This window comes from Saxophila tyrrhenica (assembly GCF_035928015.1).
Source record: "Saxophila tyrrhenica strain CCFEE 5935 chromosome Unknown scaffold_9, whole genome shotgun sequence".
Taxonomy (NCBI): domain Eukaryota; kingdom Fungi; phylum Ascomycota; class Dothideomycetes; order Mycosphaerellales; family Extremaceae; genus Saxophila; species Saxophila tyrrhenica.
The window spans coordinates 164,467-179,433 of NW_027041741.1; the positions used below are offsets into that span (position 1 = coordinate 164,467).

At 54.9% G+C, this 14,967-nt stretch overlaps 7 protein-coding genes across 7 annotated transcripts; 4 read left to right on the plus strand and 3 right to left on the minus strand.

Moving 5' to 3' along the window:
• Positions 1-750: 750 nt before the first annotated feature.
• SAS2 (SAS complex subunit) lies at positions 751-1,819 on the plus strand (the record flags this gene model as incomplete). Its single annotated transcript, XM_064803217.1, has 2 exons — positions 751-996; positions 1,184-1,819. The coding sequence occupies 2 exons, from the start codon at positions 751-753 to the stop codon at positions 1,817-1,819; spliced, it is 882 nt and encodes a 293-aa protein (XP_064658132.1).
• Positions 1,820-2,561: 742 nt separating this feature from the next.
• RET3 (Golgi-to-ER vesicle coat component) lies at positions 2,562-3,222 on the minus strand (the record flags this gene model as incomplete). Its single annotated transcript, XM_064803218.1, has 2 exons — positions 2,562-2,805; positions 2,864-3,222. The coding sequence occupies 2 exons, from the start codon at positions 3,220-3,222 to the stop codon at positions 2,562-2,564; spliced, it is 603 nt and encodes a 200-aa protein (XP_064658133.1).
• A 376-nt stretch (positions 3,223-3,598) lies between these two features.
• LTR77_005977 (uncharacterized protein) lies at positions 3,599-5,898 on the plus strand (the record flags this gene model as incomplete). Its single annotated transcript, XM_064803219.1, has 2 exons — positions 3,599-3,642; positions 3,753-5,898. The coding sequence occupies 2 exons, from the start codon at positions 3,599-3,601 to the stop codon at positions 5,896-5,898; spliced, it is 2,190 nt and encodes a 729-aa protein (XP_064658134.1).
• A 1,057-nt stretch (positions 5,899-6,955) lies between these two features.
• Positions 6,956-7,513, plus strand: LTR77_005978 (uncharacterized protein; the record flags this gene model as incomplete). The annotated part of the gene is made up of 2 exons (XM_064803220.1): positions 6,956-7,013; positions 7,095-7,513. The coding sequence occupies 2 exons, from the start codon at positions 6,956-6,958 to the stop codon at positions 7,511-7,513; spliced, it is 477 nt and encodes a 158-aa protein (XP_064658135.1).
• Positions 7,514-7,969: 456 nt separating this feature from the next.
• Positions 7,970-9,136, minus strand: LTR77_005979 (uncharacterized protein; the record flags this gene model as incomplete). Its single annotated transcript, XM_064803221.1, has 1 exon — positions 7,970-9,136. The coding sequence occupies one exon, from the start codon at positions 9,134-9,136 to the stop codon at positions 7,970-7,972; it is 1,167 nt and encodes a 388-aa protein (XP_064658136.1).
• An 835-nt stretch (positions 9,137-9,971) lies between these two features.
• On the minus strand, positions 9,972-11,510 carry LTR77_005980 (uncharacterized protein; the record flags this gene model as incomplete). The annotated part of the gene is made up of 1 exon (XM_064803222.1): positions 9,972-11,510. One exon carries the CDS (start codon positions 11,508-11,510, stop codon positions 9,972-9,974), a length of 1,539 nt encoding a protein of 512 aa, XP_064658137.1.
• Positions 11,511-11,918: 408 nt separating this feature from the next.
• Positions 11,919-13,675, plus strand: LTR77_005981 (uncharacterized protein; the record flags this gene model as incomplete). Its single annotated transcript, XM_064803223.1, has 4 exons — positions 11,919-11,982; positions 12,037-12,485; positions 12,691-13,140; positions 13,199-13,675. 4 exons carry the CDS (start codon positions 11,919-11,921, stop codon positions 13,673-13,675), a joined length of 1,440 nt encoding a protein of 479 aa, XP_064658138.1.
• Between the last annotated feature and the right edge of the window lie 1,292 nt (positions 13,676-14,967).

Genomic DNA, 14,967 nt, shown 5'->3' on the forward strand with positions numbered 1-14,967 from the left:
CTCTCTTGTGCCATCCTGGATCTACCGTCTCGGCCAGGAAGTCTTAACCGTATTTAGTCCATACTCTATACTGTGCACAGATGCGTTTCCAGAACGTTCTGATCGAGTACGGCGTCTTAGTGTCGACAACAATCGAGTGCTCCTTCAAGTTGATGTGTCCGTACCAATAACCTTCCAAGCCGGTCAGTGTCTTCGGCGGGCTGGGTGGCCTCGGTGTGTGGCTGACATCCCTGGGAATGGACTTGAGCGTGGGTGCCTTCGGACTTGGTAAAGAAGCGTGACGCCGGTGTCCGTCGTTATCATGACCGTGGTGTCTCTTCGCGGCAGGCAGCCCGTTTAACCACATATCTATAGCAGTCGGAGAATCGAGGTCTTGGTCCAGCCGGTCTGCATAGTTGGATTCTCGCTTGCACTTCGTTGATATGGCCGCTTCAGGGGCAACGTAGTCGGGTTATCCAGATGGAAACTCCTTGTAGATTGCCCTGCGTAGTTGAAGACCTGTGTCCCGATCGTAGCTAAAACAATCTTTTCTCGCTCGTTTCAACTGCCTCGACGTTCAGAGGTGCGTGGAGTATATATCAGTAGTACTCAAGGGGTGATGTTAAAGGACGGGAGGCGTGTCTAAAGTGACCGACGCGGACCCCACTACGCGAACTTCACGCGCGACTTCATCTCATCTCCTATCGAAAGAGGAGTATGGCAAACACCTAGCCATGCGCCGGCAGGCGCAAGCAGTCCAAGGCAACCATCATGGCCGTCACCACCCCGGCAGCGCCTGTCCTGACTTCTCCCCATCGCTCCGCGAACACGGCGCCCTCTTCCAACCCCATGCCGCCGAACATCGCCAACGCAGTGCTCGGTAACCTGCACATGAAGCCATGGTACCCTTCGTTCTATCCGGAAGACATGATCGGCGGGAGGAAGACAGACTGGCTGTATGTGTGCCAATGGTGCTTCAAGTACACCAGTGAGATCATGAAGTTTTGCGGGCATTGTGTAAGTGGAAGCCATGAAGTGGACAGACACGGGGCTGATCATGATAGAAAGTGTGCCCGATGAAAGACGAAGAACCGCCAGGCGACTGCGTGTATGAGAAGGACGGCTATGCCATCTACCAGGTCGATGGGGAAGACCATAAGGCAGGCTGTGCTAACCATATCACATCAACCCTCGCTAATTGCAGGCACAGCTCTACGCGCAAAACCTCTCCCTCTTCTCCAAACTCTTCCTCGAAACCAAATCCGTCTTCTTCGACGCCAGCACCTTCCTCTACTACACCCTCGTCCTGCGTCCCGAACCCACCGATCCCAAGTCCCACGGCCAAGTCGTCGGCTTCTTCTCAAAAGAGAAGATGAGCTGGGACAATAACAACGTCGCTTGCATCCTCGTCTTCCCGCCCTGGCAACGCCGCGGGCTCGGGCAGATACTCATCGCTGCGTCGTACGAACTCGGGAAGCGGGAAGAGAGATTCGGAGGGCCGGAGCGGCCGCTGTCAGCATTGGGATTGAAAGGATATCTAGCCTTCTGGTCCGGAGAGGTGGCAAGGTGGATCCTTGGAACGCAGGGCAAGAGGTCGGTGGGGATCAAAGAGATCAGTGATGCGACGTGGATCCTACCAGAGGACGTGGTGGCGGCGCTGGTGCAGATGGACGTGATGGAGAAGCGGAAGACGGCGAGCGGGAACGTGGTGGTCAGCAAGGGGAAAGTGAGGGCCTGGGCGGATAAGACTGGCGTCAGAGCCGCTCCGCTGATCGACGTGGATGCGTTTGTGGAGGCGGAGGATGTAGAGTATGAGGACGACGAGGATGACGATGGCTGAATTGACTCATGCCCTTACACGGAAACGGTAATGCGCACGATCATATCTACCTTCTGCCACTCCACGTCCAAAAATCAGACCGTGGGTCCATCCTCCCACCAAACTCGTCGGGTACGTCCCGACTGCCTCACTGCGCAAAAGAAACCAGCAGCACTCGTTCTCAGTCAACATGATTTTGGACCAAAAGAAGATCTAAAAGAATCCTCCGAAGAGGTGAGAAAACTCCGCATTCAACGGTTTGCGTTTTCTACTTGTTTGGAACTCTTTCTTTTGGAATCTTTAAGGTGGGTCCACCACCACGGTACGATACATGTCACGGGTTGCTTGAGGATACTAAAGTGGAAGTGGAGTGTTGGGTTGGTGCTTTGGCTGCTGAACGAGGGACATACCTTTGGAGTAGAATATATCTGGTAGGGTTTCTTTGCTCGAACTCCGAGGTTGGGCCGGCGGTGGTGGCTCAGCTTCATTGATGGTGAACCATGCGCTTTGACGTTCGCTGCACTCTTCGTTGCACTGCTGGAGAATGCCGCGGAGATTGCATGCATTCCGCAACATCCTTGGGCAAGCAAATCATGCCGGCCGCACTGAGGCAGCGCTGGAACAGGACGGGTTGGAAGATAGTCATGGAGTCGTACTGAGGGCTTTCGGGGTCTCTGCGTGCGATCTAAGGCACAGCATATCCCTCCCGTCATCACCGCCAACGCCTTCGCTATGCATTCCCCATGATTGAACCACTTCACTCCTAAAGCCCCTGCCGTAACCGTTCGCCCAACTTCTGCTTGCCAAACTGGTAGATCTTGAGCAATCCCTCTTCACTAAGATCAATCCCCTGCATGTTAGGCATGTCCTGCACCGGCGGCCTGCTGACTCTGCTCGCAATCACTACTGGATCTGTCTCGAGGATGATGCCGTCGTCGACGATCTCATCTATGCAGAGCGATGCCAGATCGTAGTTCTCGATCAGTGTTCGCTTGTCAACGGAGTTTCTGCGGATGTGTCAGCATTCCACACGCGCCTGAACTATTCTCAATGGTAGAGACATACTTGAGCAGGATATTCAAACTATCCCTCAACGCCAGAATGACATTGTACAGCATTATCTCGTTCTCATCCGCCCCGCCCACCACATACAGCATCACATCGCTCTCCATCTTGAACACCACCACTTTGTTGTCGTACAGGATCACATCCGTCGTCTGCTTCGCTGTCTTCTCCAGCAAGCCCTTCTCGAACGCCTTCTGGTCTTTCAGATTGGGGTATGGGTTCGCGCCGGGGTAGTTGTTTCCCTGAGCATTGTGCGGGATGTGGGGTGGGGAGTAGTATTTCGTGAGGATGCGCGAGGAGTCGTCGTTGGAGAGGATTAGGATCGCGTTGACCGAGAAGAGGGACATGTTGAGCGCCATGTTGGGCAGGTCGTTCACAAGTATCCAGAGTCCAGTGTAGAGGGGTTGTATAGTGCCTGTGCTGGTTGCGGTACACCTGTCAATTGAAGTGAGGTCGGGATGGCTTGGCTTTCCCGAGTCCTCCGCAACCGCATGTGATTGTCTTCGAGACAAGATCAACCTAACCTTGGTACAATCGCCAACTCTATCTGGGCCTCGATGTTGATGACTGGACTCCAGCGTGCGCAGCTTGAGATCCAAATACACCGACGCTGGTTGCAAAGTTTCAAAAGAGCATCAGGACGGTTGTACTCAACCCAGCCATCACAAGTCCTCCAAGATGGATCCTCACAGACCGTGGGATCACATGCTTCTCGACCGATAGCTGGAGACTGCAATGGACGCACGGGCAGGCCTCTGCAGCCCTTCAGAGAGTACTCGGTAAGACGCTCCTGCCCTGAAAGAGGCCGTCAAGCGTTGTGGTCTGCATCCTCACCTCATCCGCGATGGCTATCTGAGAGCCGTGCTGCTTTCGCGAGTAAAGCGCGTAGACCCAGACGGCAAAAGGCACGAGACTTTCCTTTCCGCGCCACACAAGAGGCAGACGAACCCACCAAAGCTCTTCTTCGACAGCGCGAGGACTTGCGGCACGCAGTAGCAGATTCCAGCATCAAAGACGTGGTGCGCCTATATGATGAGCTGGAAGACAAGAGCATCTTCAACCGACACGACTTCCGTCTCATTGTTCAATGCTTGCACCAACACTGTCGTCGTCTCAACCCATACTTGGCCGATCCCAAGAGACATAGGGAAGAGACAGACACTCTAGCCACCTTTGGCGAAAGACTGGTTGAAGACCTCAAACAGGGCATTGTCGAACCCAACAAGCTTGCACATGTACATCTACTGGGACTTTTCAAGGAGATCGGCCACCGAGATTCTGGAGGCAACTTCTGGGAGTGGCTGCAAGCCCAAGACGATTCCTTCATCGATCACGACGTGTACGGTGCTGCCATAGAATTGTTGGCCGTGTCTGGAACCCCCCTTACCGACCTCGAGGAACTGTACCAGGAAGCACTCACCCGTTTTCCAGGGAATTTCGTAGCATACCATCTCTCGCCCAATGCGATCGTGCCGAACCGCGAAGAAGCAGTACGACTACCCGGCATACCAATTTCGTTACTGCAGGGCATTCTGACGGCGCGTCTCTTGCATGGCGACACCCGCAACGCCTATCTGGCACTGGACACTGCACTCAGGTTATACCCAGACCAAGTCCCGTCTCGGTTCTTCACCCTTTTCGTTGAAGAGCGACCTTTGATCGAAGCATACACCGTCGTGGCAATTGCCTGCCGAGCTGGCATTTACCTTCCCGGTAGTCTGATGAAGAAGTGTCAAAGCGCGTTGCGGGCCCACCAGGGTTTGGGAAAGCTTCCTTCAGCTTTAATTCATCCAATGATCGTCAGAGCTCAACTCTCATTGCTTCACATGTACAGAGGCGCTGGAAATGTCTTTACCACGAACATGCTCAGCGAACTCATCATGTCAGTCTCAAGTCTAGGTCTCGTCAAGGGACTCAGAGCTGCGCCAGAATCACAGAGGCGGCAGTGTCTAGCTCCCATCGTGAGAATAATCAGACACATCCTTACCATCGCTGCACGACTTGGGGTCAGACCTGGCATTGCAGCTTTCAATAGGATTATAAACGAACTTGGTCCGTACTCAAAAGAACTGGTCGGAAGAGCGCTCGCTGATGCCAAGGGCATGGGCCTGGAACCAACCCACGTGACACGGCGGTCTATCATGGTTGCTGCAGGCAAGCTAGGAGACGGCGAAATGCTCATGGCGACTTGGAGACTCGTGGTGCAAGCAAGAAACAACGCAGATCAGAAACCTGACTTAGTGGACTGGGCCTGCTTCATCATCTCTGCTCGTGACACAAAATGCTTCGCCTTCGCCCGGCAAGAGTTCGAGGCTCATAGGCAGACCATGTCCCCGGAGGAGCAGCATCGGATCGATTCGATGCTGGAGAGCAAGGACGAGGGTCTTCCTGACTTCGACAGTCTGAGAGCGCTCGACCTTGAGACGATGCTCAGTCAGCTCAGTGCGCTACAAAACGACTTGCACGTATTCGACGAGCGTACCAAAGATTGTCCAGTCCATCAGGACTTCAGCTCGCAGAAGCTTCCCATGACCATGCTGCGCCCTGAGAGTGGAAACCCTGTGCCGGACAAGGTACAGAGAACTCTCTACGACGAGCTCACCACCGAACAGCCGAAAACTGGACCTGCGGACCTTGGTCACAGTGGCACTGAAAGCATTGAGCAACCACAACCAACAGCAGAGGCGGCATTATCTGCAGCGCCAATAGGTGCACCGCACAGGAAGTCACCCACGAACATCCCACTCGGTACTCTACGGTATGAGAATTGGAAGACTATGAATTGGCTCTTGGAGCAATCGGCCGCGAACGATCGAGAGCATCATCGGCTTGTGGATGAAGCGATCGCTGCTGGCACCGCACCGCCCGCGCACAACGCCAGTCTTGGGCTGAACAGGGTGAACGATTTGGGAACATACGGGCTGAGCGATACAATGGGCGATGAAAGAAAGCCTGACAGCCAACGGGCGATGAGCGAAGAGGAGGTCAAGGCGTGGAGGGAGAAGGTGCTGGCGCTAAGGGGGAGGACTGTCTAATGTCGAGCGCTGCATTTCAACACAGAGCTATCAAACGGACCCGTGGCTGCAAACCGGTCGAGTGGCTGCCTCGCCGACAGGGACTGCCTGTTCTTCACTGCTACATGTATCTATATTATTGTACAATATGTGACGAAGCGCCCAACCACGGTTGGTCACCGGCTGTGTACAGCACCATTGGTCTTCTTTCGTTTGCTTCTGCACTCTCATCACCATTTCCTCCCCTCTCTAGATTCTCAGCAGTGTCTCACTTTTGCACCTCGGTCAACATGAAAGGAGCCGAATTGCTTCGATCGCGATCGTCGACATGCCGAACGGCAATAAATCCTCATCTCCACTATCATGAATCGCACCTAAACCCAAGCCCCTGGCAGAGACATCGACGGCGCCTCGCGTGGAACATCAGCATCCCCGGCCCACGCCCAACGTTCGGCAGCGCGGAGAACATCCCGGCGACCATCTCATCTGGAGACGAGATTGGGACGGACGGGGGTGGGAGATGTGGGATGACAGGCCTTCCATGTTTTGTTTTTACCCGATCGCTGTTTGCAATCCAGACTCGCCAGATTGCTTTTATCCAGTGAAGAGATCGTGACGCGTTGCATCCTTTGCCATCTGGCAACAAACGGGCTTTGGGCGCGAACAGGACGACGACGAGTCGTGTGCTGAGTCGTCGCTATTTGTTTCACGCCCGCCCGGCGAGCCACAGGACGCACAGCACCGCTGAATGCACGAATCGTTGATCCCCCGGGAATTGTGACGGTCTCAGCCATTCCAGAATCCAAAGATCTCCCAAGTCTATTCTAGCGGTGAAGCGCTGTCAAATCTCGCCGGAGCTTCTAGGGCTGCGCGCCAACTTAGCATCCCGCGCCGCCGGGTGTCAGAACTTCCTTCTGGAACGAGACGAGTCGCGGGCTCCGCATCCCATTCGCTCCTTTCGTGTCAGTTTAAGGCTGGCGAGTCCCGGCGCGGAGGGCGGGCCTGCTGGACTGCTTCCTCTTCCGGGCTGCGGCAGGGATGCCGGTCGAGACAAACGACTCATCCTCATCCACGGATTATGGGGATGTCGGGGGTGGATTGTGATACGGGAATCCGGGCTGATGTAAGGGTTGCCGGTGCGTTGGTAGGTCGGTGGTACTTAATCTTGTTCGTTCGCCTTGCTTTTGTTTTCTTGCTTGTTTACTTCTTTCTTCAAGCGCTGCCCAAGATCAACTGCTATAATCTACTTCACCTCAACTTGAAGCAACACCACATCAGCAAACAAACAATCTACGATTGCGAGATACTCGGATACCTGTCTACCTGGACCACATTTCTACAACTTCAAGAATCAGATACTGTCAACAACCACATCAACGACACCATCACCCCTATCAAACCACAAATCAGAACCATGACCTCCACCATGCCTCTCCCCACCTCGCAAACCCAGCTCCCCCGCAACGACTCCTTCTCCACCGACGACATCACCAAAGCCTTCAAAGCCTCCGACACCAAAGCGCGCAACCACCTCTCGCTCAAGATCGTCAAGCAGGACGAGACGACTGTGCCGCCACCTTCGCCGCACGAATCGAGACCGGCGTCTGCATATGGGCATCGGGAGGTGCGGAGATGATTAATTTCATTCCAGCTGGGAGGTGCGAGATGTGACGGCCGGATGAGCACGCAGTGGAAAGATTGAGGCGGGCGCAGCATTTGCTTTGTGTGATTTTAGCGAGCGAGCATTTCTGGCAGGCATTGGACGAGCCATGTGGTAGTAAGGTACATCACTCGAACGGAAGCGAGTCTGGGACATGGAGTTCAGGCATTTGTATCCTGCATTCGTGTACAAGGTCTTTGGTCGGAGAAGAGGGATGGGGCGGTTGAGCTCCTGTCAGCTTGCGTGGTGCATTTTACTGCTAAATGGTTGCTGCATGTAGCTTCAACACGATATCTCGTATAAAGTTAATACAACCTGCCACGAGGTTGATTCAAACTCCAGTAAACGTCCACATTTTCAACTTCTCACGTTGCCCCCAATACTGACGAGTTATTATACCACATTGACACACAACCCCTCATCCTGGTACGCTCAAGCCTCCCTGCCCTCCAATACTCCCCTCAACTCCGACCGAAACACCCACTTCAACTCCCTCGCCTTCCCAACATCCGCCGGCAAACCCATTTGCGGTGCCACGAATCCACAGACACCCCTCTCCGGGTCCAGGACCCAGCAACTATTCATCCCACCTCCCCAGGTCATCGCACCCTTACCCAGCCCGTTCACATCCGAGGCTTCCGTGGTAAGTAGGCCGCTGAGTCCATAGTCCCAGCTCCCGCTTGAGCCATCGACGCCGACGATGCCAGCGAATGGCGTCTGCATCGTCGCTGCTAAAGCTGCCTTTGCGCCGGGCTCGAGCTGCGGCGTCAGCATCTCCGTCACGCTTCCTGGAGTGAGGATCTTGCCATCGTTGAGCAGCAAACTATGCAAGACTGCCGCATATGCGGAACCAGTAGCATAACCACCTTGACCACCATAGCAGGACGGATCTCCAGGAATTTTGAACCGCATTCCGTTACTGACGCTCAGCCCTTCGCCGTCCGGGTCCTTGGGGTTGAGATCGACCATGCGATCGCCCAGGCCTTCGGCGACGGGGGAGAAAGAGAGGTCTGTCTCGGGGATACCGAGGGGTTTGAGGATGTGCGTGCGGATGTAGGCGTCGAGCTTGGTGTTGGTGGTTTGTTCCAAGATGTGGCCAGCCCAGTCAAGTCCGACGCCATAGACCCAACCTTCGCCGGGTTGAAAGGCGAGGGGGTGGTGGTAGCGGGTCGGTACTGTGAGGCCAGATGAATCGCTCGGAATGGGGTTGGCTTCGATCCAGCGGTTGATGGTCGGGTTGAGGAAGTGGTAGGCCAGACCGCTGGAGTGGGTGAGGAGGTGGCGGAGCGTGAGAGGCTTCTTGATGTCCTCGTAGGTTGGCGAGCCGCCTTCTTCGAAGCTGGTGAGGACTTTCTGGTCCTTGAAGTAGGTTGGTCGTAGGTCTGCGTCCAGTGAGAGCAGACCTTTGTCGACGCATTGCAGGACAGCAACGGCAGTGAGAAGTTTGGTGCAGGAGGCCAGGAAGAGGAGATCTGACGATGACTGCGGCTGCTGTGTGCCATCTGGAAGCGTTCGGGAACCGAACGTCTTGCTGTAGCTTTTTTCCAGCTTTGCTTCTGCCTTCCACAATGGCGCCTTCGATATGTCCGGCAGCCACATCGTCGATGAACGGTTGCTCCATTGCGGCTACGGTTGCAATTGAGATCTGCCTTGATCGTACTTAAAGTCAACAGAATCATGCAGTTCAAAGGAAAGGCGGAGGACTGAAAAATATAAGAGAAGATCCAGCCGCAAAGCACATGTACCTTCGCATTCACTCGGACCCGAAGGAGAGCGCTATACGCGCAGACGGGGACATGAAGGAGATTCGGACTTTATACCTAAGTCCTCTGCCAGCCTGCTCCGTCTCCAGCTCCGTCAATCAGCGTTCGACCGATGAAGACCGTCAAACTCGTCAAGTCGAGATATCGTAAGTCGAATGTCCTAATCCTGCTGACTAGTAGGATTGCTGTCCCGTGATTGTAGGGCAAGCAACATGCGGCCGTAAGCGCCAAGTTCTACTCCAAAGGAACGACCTTCTCGCACGACACGACTCCGTCACGGCCAGCGAAGCCAACGAGGTGGCCATATGCCTGAGTTGCAGCCTTGAGAAGAAGCGGAGGCATGAGTTGTTCGACTCGTCAAACGAACTGGAGACGGCTTTTCGCAATCCGCCCCTTCTCCGAGAAAGAGACTGAGAATAAGATGCTGTGGGCGTATCTAAGGTAATGCCAAGCTGAGCATCCACTAGCGCCCGCTCGGATGAGCCAATGGATTTGCAGCATTGTCATCTTTCTTCGAAGGGAAAGCGATGGACAAACAGAAGGAGGTTGGGAAGATGCATACTGAGCATACATGCATGGACTGGCCACTGATGGGCTGATGTCCTTCTCCCGCGCTGAGCAATGCCGTAGCTCAAGCATCCTGTCCTTTTTCGTGGACCAAGCCAAACACCTCAATACCCACCCTGCTCCCTCCTCCCATCCCCCTCCACCCCACCCCCTGCCTCCACCTCCGTCCTCGCCCCCGCCTCATCACCCCTCAACTGCGCAAAATACGCCTTAATATCCTCCGCTCCTACCGGCGTCCCGCTCTCCGCAAAAGGCTGCAGGAACTGCTTCACCTTATCCCGGACATGATTATACGCCATCACGCCCTCAATAGCCCTCACTCTGTCCATGCCGCTTAAGGCAGCTTCGCCGCGTTCGAGCAAGGATCCGGAGTTGACGCTGCGGCCGGTGACGCTTTGGTTGTCGCCGCCTTCGGCGTGGTCGGATTCGGAGACGGGTGGGGAGTAGGAGTCCTCTTCTTCGAGAAGCTGGCGATGTTTTGAGAGGAGCGGGAAGCACGTGGGGCAGCGACAGAAGGTGTCGCGGAAGGAGTCTTTGAGGAAGAGAGTTGGGTAGGTCATTGAAGGTGCGGGAGGGAGGGTGGCGTGCTTGGGTGAAGAGTCTCCCGCAGGTGGTTGTGATATCGCAGCAGGTGCTTCGACGATCGAGGGGTCGGACTTCGTACGCTTCACCTCTTGCTCGTCCTCAGGATCGACTTCAGCTTTCCTCTTAAGGCTTGCTGTAGGCTCGACCTGTGGTGTGGTAGGCTTCACATCTTCCTGATGACTGTTGGTCTGCGTCGGCTGCCCAGCTATGAGAAAGCCAGGGCTTTTCGCGTACGCCTTGATCCAGGGGAACGCATTGACGCATTTGTAGCATATGAGATGCTCGAAGTCGTCCTCCTCCGGGAAGCCGGGCGGTAGAGGCGCATCATCATGCGCATGCTCTGAATTCTCTTCACCATTCGTATGCGTCTGCGCCTCACCACTCTCACCTTCCTCCTTAACAGTCTCCAGAGCGCCGTTCGATTCCACCTTCGGCTTCGGTTCATGCTTCACCCTTGGCAACCCCATCAAACAGTCCGGATGCCACCAATCCTCCCCACACCCTCCATCCTCAACAGTTCCCAGTCCCAAACACTGGAACATCGTCCCCTTCTCCAGCTCCGGATCATACTCCTCTCCGCACCCACAAAACTTGCCCTCGAAGTTCTGGTTGTAGCTGTTGCCTTCCCGCGCCTTGTCACCCTTCACATCGCCCTTTCTCCCTGTCTCAGCATTATGTCGCAAGCTGCATGGCGTACTACTGTTCGCGAGTCGCGTGGTACCGCAGTCGCAGACGAAGTCGCGCTTGGCGAAGAGTTCGACGAGGTTATGTTCGCCATGGCAGCTGATGCTGCAGCTGTAGCAGACTCCGGCTGGGGTGTGTTGTTGGTATTTCGATGCTGGCGGAGGAGAGCAGGTCAAGCAGGCGTAGATTGACTGTCGGAGCGGTCCTAGAGGGTATGTGCAGGTGTCGAATTGGTAGGGAAGGGCTTCTCGCGCGTCGGCCTCGAGGGAGAGTTGGGTGTTGATGTAGTCGGCGGCGGTTTGAGAGGTCGATGAGGTGGCGGAGAGATTGGGTGCGGTGCGAGGAAGGGCGGTGGATTGGTCGGATGAGTCCATTGTTGTGGTGAGTGAAGAGATAATGGAGATGAAATTGATGAACGAACGCGAGAACGCGCGACTTCCAGGTGATGATGCGCTAAGCTGCTAGCGTGGTTTGGCCGATTCTGCCGAAGATCGCTTTGCCTTACGAGGAGCACTTCTGCTTCTTCCTAACATGACCATCTTACATCCGTTCTCGATCGCAGGAAGACTGGATTCGCCGCCCATATATAAGACAACATTCGTTCCGCGTGCACGAAAGCGAGGTGCGGCTGAACGAATCGGTCGTAACAGGCAGTAGTATTCTGGAAGTGATATATCCACCATGACACGCCCCAGAATGGCGAGGAAATGCGGCACTCAAGTCTGCCTTGCATCATGCTTCGAATATACCATTATTTAGTGACTGGATGTGCGTTGATTCAAATGGGCCTGAGCAAGGCCATAGACGATGTTCCGCGTTTTCCAACACACCAGTTTACCATTCCAAGTCAGTTCTCCAAAAGGCCGCGGCCCATGACCAGCAGACTGACCTTGGTTTTAGTCGACCACTTCCACAATGAATCTCGCTACGAGCCTCACACAACTGAAACCTTCGAGGCGCTGTACAAAATGGACGATACCTTCTACATCCCTGGAGGTCCGGTCATTGTGAACACTCTCGGAGAGGACTATTTAGACGCACATTGGCTGCAAGCTGGCCTGTTGCGCGACCTGGCGAAAGCTACCGGCGGGCTTGCAGTGGTATGGGGTCAGCGCTATTACTACGGCGGCGACATCGTCCGAAGTGATAGCTACACAAAGGAGAACCTGCGGTTCCACACCAGAGAGCAAGCGCTCGCGGACCTGGCCTATTTTTCTCAGCATGTGGAGTTCCCAGGCCTACGAGACAAGAACTTGGCTGCTCCAGGAACGCCTTGGATAATCATTGGAGGCTCGTATGCCGGCCAGACCTCTGTATTCGCAAGAATACAGTACCCTGATCTATTCTGGGTAGGTCGAGTCCGTCAGTACTTAGTACGTTGCTGACAGGCTGGCAGGGGGCGTTGAGCTCGTCCGGCGTAACCACCGCAGTCGATGACTTTTGGCGTGAGCTGGACACAAATAGAGGAGACTTGCTCCATTCCACTGACTACTGTAAACAGAATTTTACGATACTGTACGACGCTATGGACCCACGAATTGCATCTCAGTACAGCAGAAACTCATCGACATCGCCAACACAATCTTTGCCAGCGGGAACGAGTCCGCGATCCAGGAATTCAAGGGAGGCTTTGGCGCAGAAGACGTGGCTTCTAACAACGGCCTTGCAACTTTCTTCTCCCTCGAGCTGTCCACAGAGTATGCCTCAGACCTAAAGTGGATTCCGCGTTCGCGAACTCCTATTGATAAGCCTGGAGGATACTGCAGCGACATCACCTCGAGCCATATCCCTCGACACGTTACTGCGAAACAGAAAGCTACCGCGCGCTCAGTCATCGCAAACGGAGGCCGGGCAGACGAGACCGAGACTCTGCTACCAAGCGTGCTCCATTGGTTTGAGCGAGTCTCTGGCTATTTCCTGGTCCTCTGCGATTCATTGAAGAAGTTGGACGAATGCCTGTCAGATCGGACTCCCAGCCCTTACGTCTGGATCCAGTGCACCGAGGTCAGTATTCCTATCACATTGCAGATGTTTGCAAGCGGTCTAATCGTCCATCCATCAGTGGGGTGGTTTCTACACTGGGTACATTGCAGGCTCCCCAGACCGTCCGGAAGCGCTTTCAATCGCCACGACACTTCAAAATCCGACCTGGTACATCGAGCGATGTCGCAAGACTTACAACTTCAGCAGCTCTTACCACGGCCCGGATCTCGAACGAGTGAACAAATACGGCGGCGTCAACCTCTCGGCCCCACGCCTGATACTGTCGACAGGCTCAAAGGATGTCTGGCGCGGCCTGACACCGCTCGCCGAGCAGTTGCCGGCTAGTACCCAACCCAACCCCAGAGTGCAGAACAACGGGACTACGGACTCGCCTCAGATTATTATGGCGGGTGCGGGTCACGAATGGGATCTGGACGATATTCCGAAGGAGAAGTACACGGATGCGGTGCCACCGCCCGTAGTGAGGGATGCGCAGGCTTTGGAGATCAAGACTGTGCAGAACTGGCTTGTGGAGTGGAAGGACGCACACTGTTGAGAAGAAAGAACAATTCACTTTAGTCTCACATCAAAGACGGCGGCGGCCTCCTCTCCCCAAACATCTTCTCCCACAGTCCTTGCACTTTGATCAACAGCGCCTCCTGGCGCGCAGGCGCAATCGCAGCGAGTCCGAAAGGCCTCCCGTTGAATTCGGGGTAAGACAGAGGCAAGGTCGCAATCCGGTCACAGATTAGTAAGTAGATGCAGCAGTTGTCCGATCAAAGTAATTGACAAACACATCCACTTGCGGCAGTGAGGTACGTTTAGTTGTCCAGGAAAGATAGGTAGAAGTGTATCTCGACATCTGTACTAAACATGTGCTAGTGAGCCATCCTGGTCAAACAGAGCAGTAGGAAACGAGAGAAGCACAAACCCAACCAGAAGCAGATCATGCCCATGAGGAATCAGAGAGCCCCTTACCGTTGTGGCTGAGCTTGTCGAAGAAGGCAGACGCTACGGTGTGCACCTCCATACCAGACTGACCAGTCCACGGCAGTGAACAGCTAAGCTCGGTTACCATGCCTATACCCTTTACCGTGGTGGTTCGCCGCGAGTCCCGGCTGTCCTGTCGGGGGCCCTCCATACCATGCTCCATGACCGTACGTTCGAGCGGGAAGTTCGTCGTCGTAGCGATGGTTGAAGGCTTCGGCGAGACTGGGAATGTTAGTCGGGTGCATATCTGCTCGTTCCGCGTCAGGCGATCGGCGCTCTGACGACTGAAAGGGAGGAATTGGAAGATGTTTGGACGTCGGAGGCGCTGAGACCGTTGTTGCAGGGAGTACCTCGGTCATGCTGAGCGAGCCCAGCCTGAATGATGGTGCTGTGTCCTCAGAATTCCGCTCTGGTGGGGCCAATTCAGACAGTGATAACATTCTGGACCTGGACCTTGGGCTGATGTTTTGAGGCAACTGAAGCCTTGACGGTTGTTCTGCAGGAGTAGCTGCTTGTCTCAGCGCTGGATCTTGAGGGAGTGACGGCTCAGGCGTTGGCGATACACGTTGGATGCCTGGGATCTCATGGCGGTTACCCCTTGACGGCAGTAGAGTTGATTTACGCCGCTGCGATGGGCTCTCTGAGACCGGCGACCCTTCTGAACCTGACGATGAAGGCACCGTCCGCCGCGCGCGGCGAGTACCACGCTTCGTCGATACGGGTCCAGACTCGCCATCGCTAAGGTCGCCGGTTGCTCCAATCAATGCGTTCGCGAGGTGCTCGATCTCAAAGTGCTCGTGGAGTATATGCAAGTCAAGAGCGGTCCTCGATGTAAAGACCTCTTCGCTCGTGCACTCC